Source organism: Phyllostomus discolor, chromosome X (genome assembly GCF_004126475.2).
Source record: "Phyllostomus discolor isolate MPI-MPIP mPhyDis1 chromosome X, mPhyDis1.pri.v3, whole genome shotgun sequence".
NCBI classification, from domain to species: Eukaryota; Metazoa; Chordata; class Mammalia; order Chiroptera; family Phyllostomidae; genus Phyllostomus; species Phyllostomus discolor.
This window is the reverse complement of record NC_050198.1, coordinates 95,055,495-95,078,029: the sequence shown is the minus strand read 5'-3', so window position 1 is coordinate 95,078,029 and position 22,535 is coordinate 95,055,495. Positions and strand designations below refer to the sequence as shown.

At 41.6% G+C, this 22,535-nt stretch overlaps 1 protein-coding gene across 1 annotated transcript in view; it reads left to right on the top strand.

Annotated features, from left to right (window-relative positions):
• The first annotated feature begins 5,838 nt into the window (after positions 1-5,838).
• The window catches only part of TAF1 (TATA-box binding protein associated factor 1), a 71,983-nt gene continuing 55,286 nt past the window's right edge, over positions 5,839-22,535 (top strand). Inside the window, 18 exon segments of the mRNA XM_036016727.1 lie at positions 5,839-6,023; positions 6,983-7,097; positions 7,234-7,350; positions 11,461-11,580; positions 12,700-12,941; positions 13,823-14,041; positions 14,434-14,652; positions 14,996-15,203; positions 16,605-16,781; positions 17,148-17,275; positions 17,373-17,480; positions 17,813-17,986; positions 18,453-18,626; positions 18,871-18,975; positions 20,683-20,883; positions 21,042-21,183; positions 21,575-21,705; positions 22,347-22,427. Coding sequence (XP_035872620.1) covers positions 5,844-6,023; positions 6,983-7,097; positions 7,234-7,350; positions 11,461-11,580; positions 12,700-12,941; positions 13,823-14,041; positions 14,434-14,652; positions 14,996-15,203; positions 16,605-16,781; positions 17,148-17,275; positions 17,373-17,480; positions 17,813-17,986; positions 18,453-18,626; positions 18,871-18,975; positions 20,683-20,883; positions 21,042-21,183; positions 21,575-21,705; positions 22,347-22,427 — 2,841 coding nt within the window. The 5' untranslated portion in view covers positions 5,839-5,843.

Sequence of the window (22,535 nt, the reverse complement as noted above, 5' to 3'; positions counted from 1 at the left end):
AGTAAGGAAGAGCAAAACAATGTTTTGTTTTGTAAATAGCTTTATTGAGGTATAATTTACATACCATAAAATTCACCCAGTTCAAGATGACAATTTAATGATTTTAGTAAAATTGGAGTCATAGCAACCATCACTCACATCTACTCTTAGAACCTTCCCATCACCCCAGAGAGTTCCCTCATGCAGTTAATCCCTGCTTCTATCTGGAGCCATAGGCAACCATTCATCTACCTTGTTTTTTCTGAACATTTCATATAAATAGAATCAAACAATATGTGGCTGGTTGGAACTTGCTTCCTTCATTTAGTATAATTTCAAGGTTCATCCGTTTTGTAGCACATATGACCACTTCAGTTCTTTTTATTGTTGAATAATATTCCACTATATAGATGTTCCATATTTTATCTGCTCATAGTTGAGGGACATAAGATTGTTTCTTTTTGGCTGTGCTGCTGGGAACCTTTGTGTGCAAGGTTTTGTGTGGACATGTTTTTTATTCTTTTGGGTGTTTTTGATTCCACATATGAATGGCATTGCTAGGTCATACGGTAAATTTACGTAAAACTACATTTTGAGTCAAGAATGGCATCTTTAATATTTATAGTATCAGAAGTCCCTTTCCACATTCTACAAGCCTCCATCTACCTCATATTTGCTTTCCTCAAGCACAGGCATCCAAGAGGCATTATAACGTACATTAAAGAACATCCCATCTTGCTTTTTTGTCTTAAATATTAGTACAGCAATAGTATTCTACTAACTTCTCTTTACCAAACTGCATAGTATCAGCTACCCTGTAGGTTTTGGCAGACCTGTATCATCTGGCCTAGAAATGTAACTACTGTTAAAACGTTTTATGCACCCTGGCTGGTGTGGCTCAGCGGGCTGAGCGCTGGCCTGCAAACCAAAGGGTTGCCAGTTCGATTTCCAGTCAGGACACATGCCTGGGTTGCTGGTATGTGTCCTAATGGTCTGTGGTTGGGGGAGTTGGGACATACAAAAAGCAATCCACTGATGTTTCTATCCCTCTCTCCCTGTCTAAAAATAAACTTAAAAAATCTTAAAAAATATCCAGGGGTGTCCAACCCACGATCCAAGGGCTGCATGCAGCCCAGAATGGCTATGAGTGCAGCCCAACACAAAATTGTAAATTTACTTAAAAGCTTTTTTTTGCTCATCAGTTAGGTTTGTGATTTAATGTGTGACCCAGGATAACTCTTCTTCTAGTGTGGCCCAGACACGCCAGAAAGTTGGACACCCTGATAGACTCACTTGTTTATTTTGCAAAACAAAACACAGGAAGTACAAATATTGAATAATTATGTTGTAGACCTGAAACTAATATGTCTACACCTCAGTAAAACATAATAAACACAGGAAGGATACACCAGAAATTAATGTAAATGGTTATTTATAGGGGGTCTTAGGGGAGGTGTCAGGGGAGGGTTTCAGCAGAACATTCAGTTTTCTAGGTGTGCTCTTTCAGGGTTGTGGCTGCCACCAATTGGTCAGTGACAGGGCAGGGGGTCATTAGTGATTGCAGCTGGTCCTGGCTCCATCCACCTGGTTTTGCTGCTCCTCTGGGTCTGGAGCTGAAACAACTGAAGCCTAGATATTATCTCTAAGAAGGTGACCTTCTGTATCTGGCTGTAAATTTCTCAACCAGATTATTCAGCTGTCTGTCTCAGTTTCCCTGTTCCACCTGCCAAGGAATTTTTCTATCTTCTTACTATCCTGCCTCAGTATCAGCTCCTGGACAGGTAATGTACAAAGTAAGCTCGGAACATCTTGTGCCAAAAAAACAAGTGCTCAAAGACTTGTGGGTCATGTCGAAAGGACACAGGAGCCAGAGTGAAGTGGTTCCCATTGAACAAATCTGGGACAGTTTGAGCATCAGAAAGGATAAAGTGGTGCTAGATTGTAACACATTAAAAATGCAAGAAACGACCTGGCTGGTGTGGTTCAGTGGATTGAGGACAGGCCTGTGAGCCAAAGGCTCACTGGTTTGATTTCCAGTCAGGGCTCAGGCCTGCACTGCAGATCAGGTCCCCAGTAGGGGGCGTATGTGAGGCAATCACTCATTGGTCTTTCTCCCTCCCTTCCTGTTTCTAAAAATAAATAAAACATTTTAAAAATGCAAGAAAAGAGGTCAGAAAAGGGATTAGTTTTTCTTTACTGATAAAGTCCAGTTAGTAAAATAGGAATTTAAGAATTAGAAAAATCACCCTTTTGCACTTTCCCAATATAATTGATTCAGGCAAAGATCATGAATAGATGTTAAAACCACTGGATGCGAGGCGACAACAACTTCCGGCCAAGATGGAGGCATAGACAGACACACTGTGGCTCCTCGCGCAATCAAAAGAAGGACAACGGCAAATTTGAAACCGGAGAACAACCAGCACTGACAGAAAATCGAACTGTATGGAAGTCCGACAACCAGGGAGTTGAAGAAGAGAACATTCACCCAGACCAGTATCAGGTAGGAGGGGTGGAGATGGACAGCTGGGCGGAAAGGACTCGGGGCAAGATGGTGGTTGGTGTGCTGGGGTGGGGGGAGGGGTTGGTGGTGGCTGGTGGACCTGGCGGTCCCACAAACGCGTACAGATAAACTGGGAGGAACAACTGGGGGAGCGAGACAAACCACGCAACCTGGGGTTCCAGCGTGGGGAAATAAAGTCTCAAGCCTGTGATTGAGAATACCTGTGGGGGTTGAGGCAGCAGCGGGAGAAACTCCCAGCCTCACAGGAGAGTCTGTTGGAGAGACCCACAGGGACCTAGGGTGTGTACAGACTCATCCACCTGGGAATCAGCACCAGAAGGGACCAGTTTGGTTGTGGGTAATGGGAAAGTGACTGAAAACTGTCAGAGAGGCGAGTATGCGCCATTGTTCGCCATAGGACCCCTCCCCCACACCCAGCGCCTTTGCGCAGAGACCTGGGTTGCCCCGCCCTGGTGAATACCTAAGGCTCCGCCCCTGACTACGTCTGAGGCGAGCGGAGACCAAAAAAAAAAAAAAAAAAAAAATGCCTAAGTGAAAGAACAGTTCAAAGCTCCAGAAAATATATAACTAAGCGACGAAAAGACAGCCAACCTATCAGATGCAGAGTTCAAGACACTGGTAATCAGGATGCTCACAGAATTGGTTTAATATGGTTGCAAATTCGACGAAAAAATGAAGGATATGCTAAGCGAAATAAAGGAAAATATACAGGGAACCAACAGTGATGGGAAGGAAACCAGGACTCAAATCAACGGTTTGGAGCAGAAGGAAGAAAGAAACATTGAACCAGAACAGAATGAAGAAACAAGAATTCAAAAAAATGAGGAGAGGTTTAGGAACCCCCAGGACATCTTTAAACGTTCCAGCATCCAAATCATAGGGGTGCCAGAAGGAGAAGAGGAAGAGCAAGGAATTGAAAACTTGTTTGAAAACATAATGAAGAAGAATTTCCCCAATCTGGCAAAGGAAGTAGGCTTCCAGGAAGTCCAGGAAGCTCAGAGAGTCCCAAAGAAGTTGGACCCAAGAAGGAACACACCCAGGCACATCATAATTACATTACCAAAGATTAAAATGAAGGAGAGAATCCTAGAAGCATCAAGAGATAAGGGGACAGTCACCTACAAAGGAGTTACCATCAGGCTGTCAGCTGATTTCTCAAAAGAGATCTTACAGGCAAGAAGGGGCTGGAAAGAAGTATTCCAAGTCATGCAAGGCAAGGACCTACATCCAAGATTGTTCTGTCCAGCAAAGCTTTCATTTAGAGTGGAAGGGCAGATAAAGTGCTTCTCAGATAAGGTCAAGTTAAAGGAGTTCATCATCACCAAGCCCTGATTATACGAAATGTTAAAGGGACTTATCTAAGAAAAAGGAGATAAAAAATATGAACAGTAAAATGACAACAAAATCACAACTATCAACAGCTGAACCTAAAAAACAGAAGCAAAGTAAGCCAACAACTAGAACAGGAACAGAACCACAGAAATGGAGATCACATGGAAGGTTATCAGTGGGGAGGAGAGGGCAGAGAATGGGGGGAAAGGTACAGAGAATAAGTAGGTATTTTCTACCTACTAGATGGTAGGTAGAAAATAGACAGGGGGAGGTTAAGAATAGTATAGGGAATAGAGAACCAAAGAACTTATCTGTACGACCCATGGACATGAATTAAAGCGGGGGGAATGCAGGTGGGAGGGGGTGTGCAGGGTGGAGGGGAATAAAGGGGGGCGGGAAATGGGACAACTGTAATAGCATAATTAATAAAATATATTTTTAAAATGAAAAAAAAGCATTCATTGCAAGGACTATGTGGCAAACAGGATATTCACACAATCTCAAAATATTTCTTCATAGATTATTCCCTGACTACAAAAGGGTAAATGTGCTTTTGGGATGGAGAGATCTGGTGATCATTTTTTTAAGGTGATCAAATTTAGCATCACTAATATTGGGACAACCTGGTGTCTCTGGGTAGCTGGGAAAATATTTAACCTGAGTGAATTTGAAGATACAATCAGATGAATCCAGAATATGGAATATTTTTAAAATTTAATTTATTTTTAGAGAGGGGGAAGGAGGGAGAAAGGGAGAGAAAAATCGATGAGTGAGAGTATTGATCTGTTGCCTTTCACATGCCCCCACTGGGGACCTAGCCCACAACCCTGGGAATCAAACCAGCAAGTTTTCCGTGTGCAGTACAATCCTTAAGCCACTGTACCACACCAGCCAGGGGGAGAATGTGGAATATTTTGAAGACAACTTGTCTGGATTTTCCAAAAATGTAGTGGCATGCAACACAAAGAAAAAGGCTGGGTAAGAGACTAAAGGGGGACCACCAATGCAATGCATAAACCTTGATTGAGTGGATTGTGGATTGAGATGCAAAATGCTCCAATTAGAGGACAATTGGGGAAATTTAAACATAAATTGTATGTTAAATGATATTGGATTAGCCTTGGCTGGTGTAGCTCAGTGGATTGAGCACAGGCTGTGAACCAAAAGGTCCCTGCTTTGATTCCCAGTCAGGGCACATGCCTGAGTTGCAGGCCAGATCCCCAGCAGGGGGCGCAGGAGAGGCAACCACACATGGATGTTTCCCTCTCTCCTTCCCTTCCCCTCTCTAAAAATTAAAAGTATTTAAAAAATGATGCTGGATTAATGTTAATTTTTAAAGCTGTGATAATGGTGAAATGCTTATGTAGAAAAATGTCTTAAGGCGCCAAGAATCACGATGTTTGTAATCCCTTTTCCAATGGTTCAGAAAAGTGGGCAAAACGTTAACAATTGTGAATCTAGGGTGAACAGTCAACTGCTCATTTTATTCATGTTTTACTTTAACATTTAGCACGGAGGGGGAAAAGCCTATTTGCGTACGGAAATGTCAATTAAAGATAATCAGTTTAGAAAAGTAACTTTACCACAGTGCAATTTACGGCCAGTTTCTTTTCACGACTGAGCGGTGACGTAGCAGTACCGACGACGGGGACCGGTTCTCACCGTTACAGTCGTTTACTGTCGCGCGGTGACCTGAGGTTTACTGGGATATGGACCACGTGACCCAGCCGCTCCTTCCGATTGGTGGAAGTGCAATGCTAACACTTCTAAGCGTAAGGGGGAAGGAACAAGTGCTTTCTTTAACCAATTGCTTTTTTGTTATTTAGCTTCCAGATCAAGTTTGGATGAATCTAAAGACGCCTGTAAAGTAGTAACATTACTTGTATCTCTCATCGGAAGACCAGTTCTTCCGTTTTTTTTTCCCGCCTGATTCCGTTTCCGATAGGCGCTGGCCAGGGCGAGGAAGGCCAGACGTCACTTCTGTGCGACGACTTTCGGTAGATCCGGTATGGGTCCCGGCAAGGATTTCCTGTTTCCCGGATTCGTTGCGAGTTCCGTATCCGCCATAATGTCAGACACGGACAGCGATGAAGATTCCTCCGGGGGTGGCCCGTTTTCATTGACCGGTTTCCTTTTCGGCAACATCAATGGAGCCGGGCAGCTGGAGGGGGAAAGCGTCTTGGATGATGTGAGGGCGTGGGCTTTGGGATAGGGCTGGGAGTGGTGCGACCAAGGGTAAGGGGAGTGATGAGAGTAGAAAACCGGGAAAAGAAGGGCTGTTAGCATGAGATAAGATAGCATCTCAGAAGATCTTGCAGTTAAGTCGAGTGGCGGGCTCTGCTCTGGGCGAGGGTGGGGAGCAGAAAGAATGGTAAGCAAGCCCCGATAAGGTCAGGGGCGCTTGTGGGTGGCTTTGGAAATAACCCTTCTGATCTGGCAATAGGGGGAAAAAATAGCGGTTTAAACGTTCTTGGGGATTCTCAAAACTGTCTGCATTTCTGACATCGCTGCCCTGAGTTGGCTGTAGAGGTAGAGGATTGACCACAACCTGCAACAAATCCTGTGGTCCAGATCCCACCCAGTTTTTAGAACAGTTAATATTCAAACCTCCTGGGGCAGACCTTTTCTCATCCCAAAGCACTTCTTAGGTGGTTTTCTCAGTGTTCTCTGACAGTCATGAAATTGTTTCCTGTGTGCCCAGCTGAAACTCACCTCCTTTCATTTAGGTTCATTTTCTCTTGGAGAAATATTGAGCAATACTGCTCCTTCACTGCAGCACACACAAACACACACATAAGGTAGCAAAAAATGTTCTTGCCTACTTTAATCCAATGTGACCTCAGTTGCCTTACCTTTTATTCATAGAACTGCTGTCCCATTTCTTTAGTCTTGGTGATGGTTCTTTGAATGATCTCACATTACTTTAGAGTATGGTGATGTAATTGCATATATGTTAATAAAGGTCTGATCAACGTGGAGTTTAGTGGAAGATTTACAGCCTTGAATGTGATGGATGATCCTTTTAGCATGTGGCATAGTCATTTTTCCTATGTATTTACAGCTCTGTGAATCGGGGAAATAAGCCTCGTGGTGTGGGAAGCTTGAGCTTAGTTGTTATCTTACACTGTGGCGCTGTCCATTTTTCAGGAGTGTAAGAAGCACTTGGCAGGCTTGGGGGCTTTGGGTCTCGGCAGCCTGATCACAGAACTCACTGCAAATGAAGAATTGACTGACAGTGATGGTGCTCTGGTAAATGATGAAGGTGAAGTGGGTCATGGAGAACAAGGTGGTGGGGGAGAGGGGGCGAGCTGCTAACTGTACATGTACTTTTTGATGGGAATTACTTAATGGCAGTTGCTTGGTCTGTGTTGACCCCTAATGCCCCCTTTTGTTTATAGGATGGATTAGGAGTACAGAAGATGCTGTGGATTATTCAGATATCAGTGAGGTAGCAGAAGATGAAAGTCGAAGATACCAGCAGACAGTGGGGAACTTGCAGCCCCTTTGCCACTCAGGTGATTCTTTGGTGTTATCAACAGAGCATTCCAGTGCATTTTCTTGCTGTGTAGTTTGTTTCTAAGCATGCTTTCTGCCATTGTTCCTGCTCTCTGTGCTTCTCTCCCTTTCTTGAGCTCAGCTCTAGGAGCCACTGTCTTCTTTTGTGTTCTGAGGCAGAGTATGTGACTGTACTCAGGCTTTTTATTTCTTATGCTGGTTAGTCCCAAATTCTTGATGAATGCCAAATAAGGATGATGATGCTTTCTTCTCATCATTTGCTATTTTATTAGCTACAGTGTTCCTTGCATTGTTTTAGATGCTGTTTAAACTCACTTTCTGTTTTCAAGGAATTGGTAGTTCAAGAAGGATTAAGTCTAGAATGTCATTTAAGTGAGAGCATATATTTATTGGCTCAGCTGCTGTTAATCACTAAAACACCTGTATGGTAATGCAATATACTTAATGCTTACAACATATATGAAGTGTTATAGAATCAGAATGTCGGAGTTGGAAAGGGTTTTAGTGATTATTTATTCTTAACTGTATCATAGAGTAGGAAAACTTAAAATTTAGAGAACTTTAATAAAATGTGAAACTTTGGCCCTGGCTGGTGTGGCTCAGTGGATTGAGCTCCCGCCTGCAAACCAGTTACTGGTTGATTCCCAGTCAGGGCACCTGCCTGGGTTGTGGGCCATGTCCCCAGTTGGGGGTGCATGAGAGGCAACCACACACTGATGTTTCTCTCCCTCTCTTTCTCCCTGCCTTCCCCTCTCTCTAAAAAATAAATAAAATACAATCTTTAAAAAACATGGAACTTTGTCAAAAGTTCTGCAGTTAGATAGTGGCAATCCTTGACTAATTCAGCAACTCAGTTTATTAGACATTGGTTGAGTACTTGTTGTGTGCTATAAACTGTGATGCACAGTATGGTACAAAGATAGAAAAATCCATTTTCTGACCTTGAGGAGCTCCGTTCTGTGTTCTAGAATCTAGAAGTAATGGTCATAGTTTATTATTTCCAAACCCCCACACTACCTCTTGCTGCTTGAAACTTTTCTGTGAAATTGCTCATTGTTTATTTATTGTCCACCTCTTTGAATTAGTATTCAGGCTGCTAAGAAATTTAGATAAAACCTTGGTAAGTTCTCTAACTTACTTTCTTCAGAGCCAATTAATGTTTTTTTTTTTTTAAAAAAGATTGTATTTATTTATTTTTAGAGAAGGGAAGGGAAGAGGAAGAGAGGGAGAGAAACATCAGTGTGTGGTTGCCTCTCTTGCACCCCATGCACCCTTCACCAGGGGCCTGGCCTGCAACCCAGGCATGTGCCTTATCTGGGAATCGAACCAGCAACCCTTTGGTTCTCAGGCTCTCACTCAATCCACCGAGCTACACCAGCCAGGGCCAGTTAATGGATTTGAGTGCTGCTTGTATAAAGAGAATTAAGTACATCACTTACACAAAGAGTAACCCAGAAAAATAGAAGACACAGGCCTTACCTTCAGGGATATTGTTACTATTTGGGGAAGGTGGGATAAATGAATGCAAAGCAAAATTATTCATTGTAAGAAGACAAACCAGCTACAAACCGATGTTTCTTTATAGAGTGTTATACTTAGTTTTTTAGGGGCTGCCAGAATAGCTAAGTCAAATAGCATAATTGTTGTTTTTCAGCACCATGACTTAGGCTAGGGGGCAGGTGGTAGCAGCTCTGATTTTCAGAGGATGTTGGGATTTTTCAGGTTTGGGTTTATTGTCTTAGCTAGGAATGGTAAGGAAGAGGGTGGGTGGGGGTTTCCCAGTTGGATTTTATGAGCTGACCTGGAAAGGATGATATTGTATTAGGTAGAGAGTCTCAGTACTCCAGGATGTTCTTTTTTTAAAGGTTTTATTTTTATTTATATACTGTTTTAAAGATTTGATTTATTTAATATTAGAGGGGAAGAGAGGGAGAGAAACATCAGTGTGTGACAGATACATCAGTTGGTTGTCTCTCACACGTCCCTAAGTGGGGACCTGGCCTACAACCCATTAGGAATTGAACTGGTGACCACTCAGTTCTCAGGCTGGCATTTAATCCACTGAGTCAAACGAGCCAGGGCTGGGATGCTCTTTTCTAAGTTTCCTTGTCTTCTGAGGATGTCTTTATATATGCCTTTAGTTTCCTCCCTCCCTGGTATTGACCCTTTCACACAGCTTGATTTACAAGGATGTTTCTTTGGAGTAATTTGAGGTGGGTGGAGGTCCTTAGAAAAAGCTTCACGAAGGTGGATTTAAGTAAACTTTTGAAAGACATGGTTTAATGGAGAGGAAGCAGCAGGATAATTTGGTTTGGAAAAATGGCTTGTCTAAATGTTTGAAAATAGTAATCAGCAAGTAGTGTGTGTGTGTGTGTGTGTGTGTGTGTGTGGGGCGGGGGATGGAATTGACCAGCAGACTTTCTTGAAAGGGGTGGAAAACGTACTGCCAAATGGCAAGAACTAAGGCTAGAGCAATTTGAAAGCACCTTTATGTATATATTACTTAGGATGTGATGCCATAAAAGGATTGGGAACCAACATACATTGTTAAGTAAGAGACGATGGTATAATGAGAAGGAAATGGACTTTGGTGGGGGGTGAGTAGAGGCAGAAGAGGATATAAGGGGAATAAATGGGAATGGAAAGAATACAATTAAAAAAAAAAAGAAAATGGACTTTGGAGTCAACATGTCATAGATTCAGATTCCAATTCCTTATTTAGTTTGGCCCTGGGAAACTTGCTCATTTCTGTGAGGTTTGGACTTTTGCTCACTTCTCTGAGGTTTGGACTTTTCATTTGTAATAATCCCTCAATTTTCTTGTCTGCAATAAACGTAATAATACCTATCCCCTTAATAGGGCTTTTTTGAGAACTTAAGTTCATTATCACATTGTATGAAAGCGCCTACATAATACAGTGTCACAGTAGATCTCTGGTAATGTTACTTGCTCTCTTAAATGAAAGTGAAAAGTGATAGTTGATACTTTGGGGTTTTGATTATAAAAAGGGTAACCTTGGAGACTGTTCTTGCAAGCTTGATGTAAAGTTATCAAGGCCTAGAATAGAGTGACAGTAGTGGAAAATGATAGGCAATGTCAAACTTGGGAGTTGCTGATAAAGGATCAGTAGGACTTGGTGAGTGAGGAAGAGTGTTGGAAAGAGTATGGTCCTTGTTAAACCAGGCTTGAATTCTGATTGTCACTTAAAACAGTATGATCCTAAGTCGCTTAACTTCTATGTCAGAATAATTCTACATTGCTGCATTATTGGGAGGATTATAGATAAAATAGCTACAAATACCTGGCACATAATTGGAGCTCAATAAGTGGAAGTTGCTATAAGCACTATTGATAATTGATTGGAAAAGGTGTGTTGGGGGTAAGAGATTGATGAAAGGGACAAGAGACTAAGGTTATAAGCTGGGAAAATAAGGTTGGAGGTGGTACTGATAGTAACAAAAGGGATTTTAAAAGAGGTGAGGGATATTTTGATGTGATGAGAGATGCAGTTGTTGAATATCTGAGTGGGAAGATCGTTTAGACAGCAGAACATGCATTGCACTTGTAGAGCAGGTAAGGCAGGGCGAGACATAGTTTTGGGTTAAATCTGGGAAAGGTGATTCTTGAGAAAAGGGAATGGAGAGTGTGTAGAAGAATAAAAGCAAAGTGTTCAGGAACAAGTATCGGGTGGTGCTATTGAAAAATATAACAAGTTGCACAGGATAGGCTGAAGAAAATGTGTCAAAGACTTGGGAGGTGAGAAGGGAGAAAGTCCTATCTAGAAGGAAACTGACAGAATGTTAAATGCAACTATGAGATTGAGCAGGGTGAAAACAAAAAATAAACTAGGATTTGATCGGGAGCAGGAGCAAAGGTTTTAAGCAGTTCTGGTGTGCTCCCTCAGTTCCTGTGTGAGGTATACATGGTGTTGCAGCATTTGGCAGCACCGTGACATCATCTCTTTCTGAAGGTAGAAGCTGCATCTCTTGTGTGTCCTTAAAGGATTTGCCTAGTGCTTCCTGTGGTACTTGAAATTCTTGAGTGACAAGGCAGTTCAAGGCTGTTTGACATTCTGGATATTGAGGAGATCGTCTTCTTGGTTTTAGTAGATTATGATGATGATGACTATGATGCTGATTGTGAAGACATTGATTGCAAGTTGATGCCTCCTCCACCCCCACCCCCAGGACCATTAAAGAAGGATATGGACCAGGATGCTATTACTGGTGGTAAGCAGCGACTGTCTACTTTTGTCTGAGGAGGAAGTTCCATTCTTAAGTCTAGGCTTTTGGCATGCAATACATAAGAGGTATTAAAATTAAGCTGTTGGAAAAGGCTATTTCCAGAAGTGATTCTTACGATTTTCAAATTTCTGTATTAAAGGGAAGTTTTGCTTTTGAAACATTTCACAGCAGTATTTTAGCTTGTACTCAAGAAAACGTTTGGGTCAGTGGTGCTTAAATCTGGCTACTCATCAGAATTACCTCAAGTCTTTAAAAAAATACAGATTTCTGACTCTTACCCCTGGAAAGTGTGATTCAGAAGATAGTGAGTAGACACCCGGAGTTTCAGAGCATTCCCCAGGTAATTTCTGAAGCAGCTCATCTGCATACTGGTATTTGGAAGCTACCTGTTTAGAGGATTGTCTTGAAAAGAAATGGTTACATAGGGAAGGCACTTGTAGAATGTGTGTAAGTCATGTCGAGTCAACTACCAGATTCAGAGATTTCAAAGGCAGGGTCTTCAGGGATCATCTTAATTTATTTCTATGTCTCTAACAGTACATTGGGAAGAGATGTGATCTTCCTTTGATCCCAAAGTACAGGTTTGACCCTCCTGTATTTTGAGGCTTGTGTTAACCTAAATTCCTCCTGTTAGAGCTTTAAGTCATTTCCTTTTTAGTCTGCAGTCTAAATAGTATCAGTTAACTTTATGTCATAGATCTTATCTTATGCTAAATAATTTCATTATTTTGTGAGCTTAAAATTCTCCAGCCTATGGGTTCCAAAACCAGACATGGTGAGGCCTGACTAGTGTAAAAGTGTTATATAATTTTGCCATTTGTCATATTCCTGTAACCTTTCGGTATTTACGGAAAGTAGTAAATGTAGTAATAGTGTTTGTTTTCTCTCATCACTACCCTAGGGTACCAGGTACAAGGTGAGTTGGGGATGATGGGAGATACTGAGTTGGAATGAATTTTCTGGGTTGCATAATATAGTAACCTGGGTGCTTGGAACTATATCCCCTGCCATTGAGCCATGCATATTGCCTGGACTGGGTGTTGGCTGAATTTGAGGAATATGCTCACAGTTACATGCCAAGGGGGTTTTTCTTCCTTGTTGCAGTGTCTGAAGATGGAGAAGGCATCATCTTGCCCTCCATCATTGCCCCTTCCTCTTTGGCCTCAGACAAAGTGGACTTCAGTAGTTCCTCTGACTCAGAATCTGAGATGGGACCTCAGGAAGCAACACAGGCAGAAACTGAGGATGGAAAGCTGACCCTACCACTGGCTGGGATTATGCAGCATGATGCCACCAAGCTGTTGCCGAGTGTCACAGAACTTTTCCCAGAATTTCGGCCTGGGAAGGTAACGTTCTATGGAGAATACCTCTATTGAAAACCACTGACCTGTTCTAAATACTGAGTTCTGTTGTTAAAATGCTGAATTAAGATTTAAAGCTTTCCTTATTCAATTACTTTGTATCAGGTCTTTTTAAAAGAGCTTACTTATTTTTGTTTTTAGAAAAGGAAGGGAGAAAGAGAGGGAGAGAAACATCGATGTGGGAGAGATGTATTGATTATAAAAAAGAGAGAGAAGCCCTGGCTGGTGTAGCTCAGTGGGTTGAGTATGGGCTGCGAACCAAAGCATCGCAGGTTCAATTCCCAGTCAGGGCACATGCCTGGGTTGCGGGCCAGGTCCCCAGTGGGGGCCACATGAGAAGCAACCACACATTGGTGTTTCTCTCTCTCTATCTTTCTCCCTCCCTTCCTGTCTCTAAGAATAAATAAATAAAGTATTACAAGAGAGAGAGGGAGAGAGATACATTGATAGGTTGCCTCTTGCATGCCCCCAACTGGGAGGTCTTGCCTGCAACCCAGGCATGTGCCCTAGACTGGAATCGAACCAGCGACCCTTTGGTTCTCGGGCTGGCACTTAATCCACTGAGCCACACCAGCCAGGGCTGTGTCAAGTCTTTTTTTTTAAGTTGTATACGTTGTAGGTCATGTAATTTATATAGTTCTCATAGTTCTCATTATAAACTGTCTTTGTTGTCTTAAAAGAACTACTACAAACTATTGAGAGATTTTTTTGACCTTTTGGATAGATGTTGATAAATCTGAAATCAGCACCCTTTGATCCCTCCCTGCCAGTTGAGTAGACCCCTCAAGGGAATTTTCAGACCCAGATGCTGCTGTTTTTCTAGCAGACATTGAGTTTCTGACACAGTAACGTGTTCTGTGTTCTAGGTGTTACGCTTCCTACGTCTTTTTGGACCAGGGAAGAATGTTCCATCTGTTTGGCGCAGTGCTCGAAGAAAAAGGAAAAAGAAACACCGTGAGCTGATACAGGAAGAGCAGCTCCAGGAGGTGGAGTGTTCAGTAGAATCAGAAGTCAACCACAAGTCTTTGTGGAACTACGACTATGCTCCACCACCACCTCCAGAGCAGTGTCTCTCTGACGATGAAGTAGGCAAAATAGAGACCTGGGAGGAAGACCTGGGCGGGACGGGGGGCAGATGAGGCCTTCCTAGCTTATGTCTAAATTGGAAATAGCAGGCAGAGTCCTGTGTTGATTATCAGTGAGTAACCATGAGTTCAATCCCAGTGGCCTTCCCTTCTCTTTTGTGCAATAATAGGAAAGCATTGGGGGCAGGCAGATGGTAATATACACACTAGTGAATAAGAAAGTTTAAATGATAGGCAGCGTGCCATGATGTACCTTCATTGTTTGTATTCTAACTCCAGTGCAGTTCAGGGATTATCCTTCTAGCCCCTCTAGGTTCTCCTCCTGCCTATTAGTAGCCTACATCTGGGACCAGGAGGTTCTTCTCCACTTCTACTTCTTTGCTCTGTTGCAGATTACAATGATGGCTCCTGTGGAGTCCAAGTTTTCCCAGTCAACTGGAGATATAGATAAAGTGACAGATACCAAACCAAGAGTGGCTGAGTGGCGGTATGGGCCTGCCCGACTGTGGTATGATATGCTGGGTGTCCCTGAAGATGGCAGTGGGTTTGACTATGGCTTCAAACTGAAAAAGGTGGAACCTGAACCTGTGATAAATTGTAGAACGATGGAGGTAAGCAGCCCTGGTGTGTAAGAGAAAAGAATCAGTGTGCCCAGGACCCTATCTGTTTTACTTTAGTTTTCAATTAGGCACATGCTGGGTAGGATTTCTTTGGTGGGAGATGTAGGTGTCTAAGCCTTTTGCTTGGTATGGCATATTACCCTGGCGACTAGGTCCCATTGCAAGGATTCTGTTTTTGAAATGAGTGCTGTGCTAGACTAGGAGTGGGAACTCCATTATCAGGTTTTTCTCTCGAGTCAGGGACCGCATTTGATGTATCTGGTGTGGGATTTGGAGTGGGAACTTTGACCAGCGACCATTCAGGGATTTGTTGTTCCTTCCCTACTTCTACAAGGACTTGAAGAAACCTGGGGAAAATGGTGGCATCGATCTTCTGGCTGATGAAAACTTCCTGATGGTGACACAGTTGCACTGGGAGGACGATATCATCTGGGATGGGGAGGACGTCAAACACAAAGGGACAAAACCTCAGCGTGCAAGCCTGGCAGGCTGGCTTCCTTCCAGCATGACTAGGAATGCCATGGCTTATAATGTTCAGCAAGGTATGCTTCTGTGCCGGCTGTGTCCAGCACTGCCCTTCATCTCAGGAACCCTAAGTGGGCTTAGCTGTGATCTTTTCTGCTGCTGAGAGACACCAAAATATTTGGGATGTGAGCCCTGATTCTAGTCCGTAGTAGTTTTTTTACACTGTTAACAAGCCAGGATTGGACTCTGATTTCTCATTAGAAAAAGGTGAAAGCCACTTTGAGGTTAAAGATCTTTCTGAACTATAACAGTGCTTTATCTTTGTAGTCTTTGTTTTCAAATCTTCTTTGTCATTATCATTCTAGAATTTGCGTTTTCGCTCTTGAAATGTGCATACAAAAAAGGCATGCTATGTAGAAAACTTTGAAAATACAATACAGTATCAAAAATCACTGGTAATCCTATCCAGAGATGATCATCACCTTTTACTTTTTGGCGTATTTTTGTTTTCACTTTTCTGTCTCCTGTGTATATGTGTAGATGAGCTCTTCTCTATAGGTACAGTTTGTATAGTGTATTTTTCTCAATATAAATATTCTGTGTCATTCAAAGTTCTCCATAAAAGTGTTTAATGACATGGGAAGCTTATTCTAAATGGAAATAAAGATATGAAGTAGCATATTTAATATCCTGTTTGTGCAAGTGAGAAAAACACTATATAAACATAGAAAACTGACTAAAAGAAAATATACTATAGGGTTTAAAGTGGTTATTTCTGGTTTGTAAATCACAAACTTCAGTTTTCTTCTTTTTTTTTTTATTCTATTGCAGTTGTCCCAATTTTCCCCCGTTGCTCTCCCCTGCCCTGCCTACCACCCACTCCCACAGTCAGTCTCCACCCTGTTGTCCATGCCCATGGGTCATTTATACTTGTTCTTTAATTAGGCCCTTCCCCTCGGTTTTCTTCTTTATACTTTTCTCTGTTTTCCAAATTTTTCTCAGTTAACCTGGATTACTTTTACAATTTGGAGAAAAAAACAAAATGTCTTATTTTTAAATCTAAGAAATGGTTGTTTTCTTCTTCCCATTTTATCTAAATGCTTTATTAGTTGTATAATATTCTTACATGGATATGTTTGTAATTTATCAGTTATATTTCTGATATATTTACTACCATCATTAGCATAGTTTACCATATCATTTATTGCCATAATTTAACCAGTCCCTTATTAAGCATTTGGCCATTCATATTTTGACTATTACAAAAAAATACTGCAGTGAACATTTTGTCTGCAACATTTTATTAAAAGGACACATATGCTATATGCATTAGGTTTCTTTTCAGTGAGTGAGTAACTTTTCAGTCACGTGATTAACTCTACTAACATTTGCTCCTTTTCCCTCTGCTAGAATCATGATTGGAATGAGCATAAATGTTTTGTCTGTTGTCAAGTGTTTCTTCTTTCTGTTTTGACTAGGTTTTACGGCCACGCTGGATGATGACAAGCCTTGGTACTCCATTTTTCCCATTGACAACGAGGATCTGGTGTATGGACGCTGGGAGGACAATATCATCTGGGATGCTCAGGCCATGCCCCGGCTCTTGGAGCCTCCTGTCTTGACACTTGATCCCAATGATGAGAACCTCATTTTGGGTATGGTACTGGCAGGGGCAAGTGTTACTCCTCCATGATCAACATCTTGTAGCTAATGTCAGGGAGCTGGAAGAAATCAGAAGGGTTGAGAAGGTCAAGACTAGAAGCTTCTAGGTAGCAGTTTGAGAGAGCAAAGTTGTGATCAGTTTCCAGTATTTGTGTATTGTTTAGGGAAAATGCACAGCGTAGGAATGTTGGAAAGTGGTACCTTTGAGATGTCAGGAGTATAGTTTGTTTGGGAAGGGTGAATCATGGAGTAGAATTGGTCTGGGGTAGCATGAGAAGTCTTGTTCAGAACGCCAAAGTTATCAGTAGGAAAGGTGACTCTTAAGGTGAACTCCAGAGTGAGTTTCGTTTCATCCTCAGAAATTCCTGATGAAAAGGAAGAGGCCACCTCTAACTCCCCCTCTAAGGAGAGTAAAAAGGAATCATCTCTGAAGAAGAGTCGAATTCTCTTAGGGAAAACGGGGGTGATCAAGGAGGAACCACAGCAGGTCTGTGAAGGGAAAGGGGTCTTAGTGTTTAGAAGAACAAAGAAAGGTAATAGGGCAGGGAAGTCTGACTAAGGTTTCTTTGATGACCTGTCATTAGAACATGTCTCAGCCAGAAGTAAAAGATCCATGGAATCTCTCCAACGATGAATATTACTACCCCAAGCAACAGGGTCTTCGAGGCACCTTTGGAGGAAATATTATCCAGGTAAAAACATTTTTTTTTTTGCCCTGGCTGGCGTAGCTCAGTGGATTGAGTGCGGGCTGGGAACCAAAGTGTCCCAGGTTCAATTCCCAGCCAGGGTACATTCCTGGGTTGCAGGCCATAACCCCCAGCAACCGCACATTGATGTTTCTGTCTCTCTCTCCCCTCCCTCCCTTCCCTCTCTAAAAATAAATAAATAAAATCTTAAAAAAAAAACAAACATTTTTTTTCTGTGATAGATGGCAACCACTGCTTTGTTCTGATGGAGGGTATGGGTGAATCTTGCCTAGGCTGGAGTTAGTATTATATTTAATTGGAATCCTTTTCTGTCTTAGCACTCCATTCCTGCTGTGGAATTGCGGCAGCCCTTCTTCCCCACCCACATGGGGCCCATCAAACTCCGGCAGTTCCACCGCCCGCCTCTGAAGAAGTACTCCTTTGGCGCATTGTCTCAGCCAGGTCCTCACTCAGTCCAGCCTTTGCTAAAGCACATAAAAAAGAAGGCTAAGGTATGACTGAATCCTGGTTAGAAAATAAACAGCTATGAAAGTTCACATTAAAGGATAAATGGGGGAAATGGACTGGACATTAGATGATGCTAGGGAATTACTGTTTATTTTTGCACATATGATAGAATGTCATTGTGGGTATTTAGGAGAGTGTCCCTATTCTTAGGAGAGATGCATGTGAAAATACTTAAGTGTGTAATGGAAATATCATGATGACTGCAGCTTTCAAAAATGGTTCAGCAACATCTACAGAGACGTAGTCATAGGGAAAACATAGGAAAGATTGTACACATTTGTATCTAGGATGTGGGATAACAAATGTTCATATGTTTGAAGAATTTTGCAATGAAATTGAAAAAAGGCAAGATGAAATTGTTTTCAGTGTCATTGTCTCAGCATGAACATCATTAATATGTATAGTTATTGTTTTATCAGGAGCTAGACGGTATTCTCTTTGTTCTGGCAGATGAGAGAACAAGAGAGGCAAGCTTCAGGTGGCGGAGAGATGTTTTTCATGCGCACACCTCAGGACCTCACGGGCAAAGATGGAGATCTTATTCTAGCAGAATACAGTGAGGAAAATGGGCCATTAATGATGCAGGTTGGCATGGCAACCAAGATAAAAAACTATTATAAGCGGGTAAGTCTCTGCTCAGAAAATCTCTTCTCAGAAAATCTCTATTAATATAGCTGTAGTTAGACAAACAGTGATAATCTGTGACCTTGTATTTTGTCTTTTTTATACTATAAATTTCTTGGGAGAAAGAAATGGTATCTTTCTTGTAGTTTGTAATATTAGTAAAATACTGTGGTCATGGAATATTTTGTGCAGGCATATTGATTATATTCTGTGGTAGTAACTGGGTCTGCTGTGTTCCTTATAGAAACCTGGAAAAGATCCCGGAGCCCCAGATTGTAAATATGGAGAAACTGTTTACTGCCATACATCTCCTTTCCTGGGCTCTCTCCATCCTGGCCAGTTGCTGCAGGTGAGGAATTCTTCCCTGTTATAATAATGCTTTCTTAAGGGAATTGACATTGAATAGCCAGTTAGCTCAGAAAGGACCAATTCTAGTTGATTGAGAAACTATGCATACATGAAGTACAGGGAAGATCAATATAATCCAATTTTCTTGATCTTTTTAAAATAGTAGCTGTTATTTATGTTATTCATAAGCTTAGTTAAAAATAGTTTTTTGAAAATACACACTGGGTAAGAAGTCCAGAAGTATCTGGGTGGCATAGGGGAGTCAACTTTGGATGATAATTTACTATAGTTAATTTTGATTTCTAGGTGTAAAATTGGTATGTTTTGATTGTATTAGTTGTCATTTTGAATATTGAACCACACCTGGACCTGATAGTCCCCAGCAACAGTGAAGAGTTGTTTTGTTTTTTTTTTTTAAGATTTTATTTATTTATTTTTAGAGAGGGAAGGGAGGGAGATAGAGAGAAACATCCATGTGCGGTTGCTGGGGGTTATAGCCTGCAACCCAGGCATGTGCCCTGGTTGGGAATCGAACCTGCGACACTTTGGTTGGCAGCCTGCGCTCAATCCACTAAGCTACACCAGCCAGGGCTAAGAGTTGTTTTTTTAACCCCCTCTTTGTGCTCGTTGACGTAGAGAGGCCCTCTGGTAACCTGGCTTTCACATATTTTGTGAAGGGGAAGTGTAGAGGTCCACAAATGATGTGAGGAAATCATTAGTACTTTCCTACCTTTTTTCCTCCACTCCATTTTTCTTAACCACTTCCCCACTCTTACACTGAGTTTGATTCATTATTACTATCACTCATTCTCCTAAAGCATCTGCAAAGCCTTTTTTTTCTTTATCCTTTACATCTACAGTCCACTTCCCCACCATATTTTGCGTATTATTTTTGTATTGTTCCTGGTATTCTTGCCCTTGACTTCCTTTTGAGGTTTTCCACCAATCTATCCCCTTCGTTTGTAGTCCCTTAAAGATCCTTTTTTAAATCTTCTGTAACTTTTTGCTTTCTCCACTTTTCACATTTAGAATTTTCTTTTCACACCCATTTTTTGAAGATCTTTCATCTTTCTGTCCACTTTTCTGATTTTCTGTTAAGTCTCTCCTTGGAATCACAGGCTTCTTGTGACAGGAGATCCCCATCTGGCTGCTACTTAAGCTCGAATGTTTTTGTCTTGTGTGTTTAATGTCTTCTCTAGCACACTGTCTACTTCATTAGTTGTTTTTTTTTAATTAATTTATTTAACCAATGCTTTGCTCTCTCCTGTATTACGTCAGGACCTGTTCTGGCATCCAGGGTAGCTAGTATAGTGCTTGTTTGTCTTTAAAGTGATTTTCGTATATAATTTTTATAGCAATCCTGTGAGATGTTAGGCATTTTAAGTATCTCAGTTTTGTGTAGAAGGAAATTTAAGCTCAGAGAATTTAACTAATCTGATGTCATATAGTGAGTAGCAGCAGAGCAGTCAGTGTCATTTGAATCCAAATCCTTTAGTTTCCTCACTACTGACTCTTAAAAATAGCCAGTGGGGAAAAATTACCTGTCTAGTCCCATTTGATATTCTATCTTATAATTTGTTTGTAATAATGCTTGATAGATGGCATAATGGCGCTGGACAGCAAGTTAGCGTGATTTACCTGTATCATTAGTTGACTAAATTTCCTAGGATGTCTCTGTATACTACTTTTGTGTTTTTACTTTCTTTAGGCATTTGAGAACAATCTTTTTCGTGCCCCAATTTATCTTCATAAGATGCCAGAAACTGATTTCCTTATTATCCGGACAAGGCAAGGTTACTATATTCGAGAATTAGTGGATATCTTTGTGGTTGGCCAGCAGTGCCCCTTGTTTGAAGTTCCTGGGCCCAACTCCAAAAGGGCCAATACGCATATTCGAGACTTTCTCCAGGTAAGAAGGAGGGGATCAGGATACACGTAAAAGGGTGTATGTATTTGGGGGCACATCAAGAAAGATCAAAACACAAGGGGTTAGCAGGGGAAGGGGCCCTGGTGATTTCTATCCTTTACTTTGCCACATAAAAAAATTTTTTTTGGCTTGTTGGGCAGGTTTTTATTTACCGCCTCTTCTGGAAGAGTGCAGATCGGCCACGCCGGATCCGGATGGAAGATATAAAAAAAGCCTTTCCTTCTCATTCAGAAAGCAGCATCCGGAAGAGGCTAAAGCTCTGCGCTGACTTCAAACGCACAGGTCATCAGTCGTGACTAGTTATTTGTCCTTTCTGCCTCTTTCCAAGAAAGGAATTATGGCTTACAGTTAAAGGATAAGCATACAGCTAATAAAGTAGAAATGGAAATTGATAACAATCAAAAGGAGGGGGTAGAAAATGGTTCACTTAGGGAAGCTCTGATTGCTTTTTGATTTTACCTGCCAAGAAATTCAGTGTGGTTGGTGGATGTCTTATGTGAGATGTAGGAAACCTAGCAGCAGGGTTTTCCTGGCTAGTCAGGCTAGCTGTGGCTAGGCTTGGTACCTCCTAGGACACTGCCTGGTTCGGTCTTGGCTTGCTATCCCTGTTGCTGTCAGTAAAAGGGCCCTTGGAGTTAAGAACAGTCTCATTCTCTCTCTCTGTCTCTTCTAGGAATGGATTCAAATTGGTGGGTGCTGAAGTCTGATTTCCGTTTGCCAACCGAAGAGGAGATCAGAGCTATGGTATCTCCAGAGCAGTGCTGTGCTTATTATAGCATGATAGCTGCAGAGCAGCGACTGAAGGTGAGCCACTTCCATTTGGGCACTGCCTGTGCCCGTGAGTTTTTTTCAGAGAGACAGGACAAAGCCTGTTCTCACTGGTTTAGAAAAGATGGTTACTAGATTATTGCCAGTTGTTTGAAAATTCTAGCTGTATGAAGTACATCGGTTCTGGGGAAAACTACGGTGTAGCTAAATATCAGTGGAAAGGCTTAATGAGGGACTTAGGAGATATTATTTTGCTTTGAAAATGGTTGCTCATCCATTGGGTGGTGACTTTACATTCTGTTCTTTACAAGACAGGTATGTAAACAGGGAAAGTATTTCTTGGTTGTTTTCCACAGCTTTCCAGGTGGGCAGAGATGATGATGATGCTGCACATGTGGTTGAAAGAAGGACAATATCTTTACAAGGCCAGAATATGGAAGATCTAGCTAGGGTGAGATAGTACAACTCTGTACCACTGAGTTAATGAGCATTTCTATTTAGCTTGCTGTATCTTCTGATAACCTAAGGATGTAGAATGGTGATAGATACAGCAAAGTTTTTACAAAGTTCATTCTGTGTGCAAAATGTGTTTTGATATTTTGTACTTGGTATTCAGTGAAACTTGTGCTTTGTGTTTTCTAATTTATTGATTTATGGATGGACTTGTCTTCTGCCAGGATGCTGGCTATGGCGAGAAGTCCTTTTTTGCTCCAGAAGAAGAAAATGAGGAAGATTTCCAGATGAAGATTGATGATGAGGTAATGCTGTACAGTCATTTTTGTTAGTATACCCCATTTATCTTTTTAAAAAACATCTTTATTGCAATGTGATTGACATAGAATAAGCAGCACATATTTAAAAGGTAC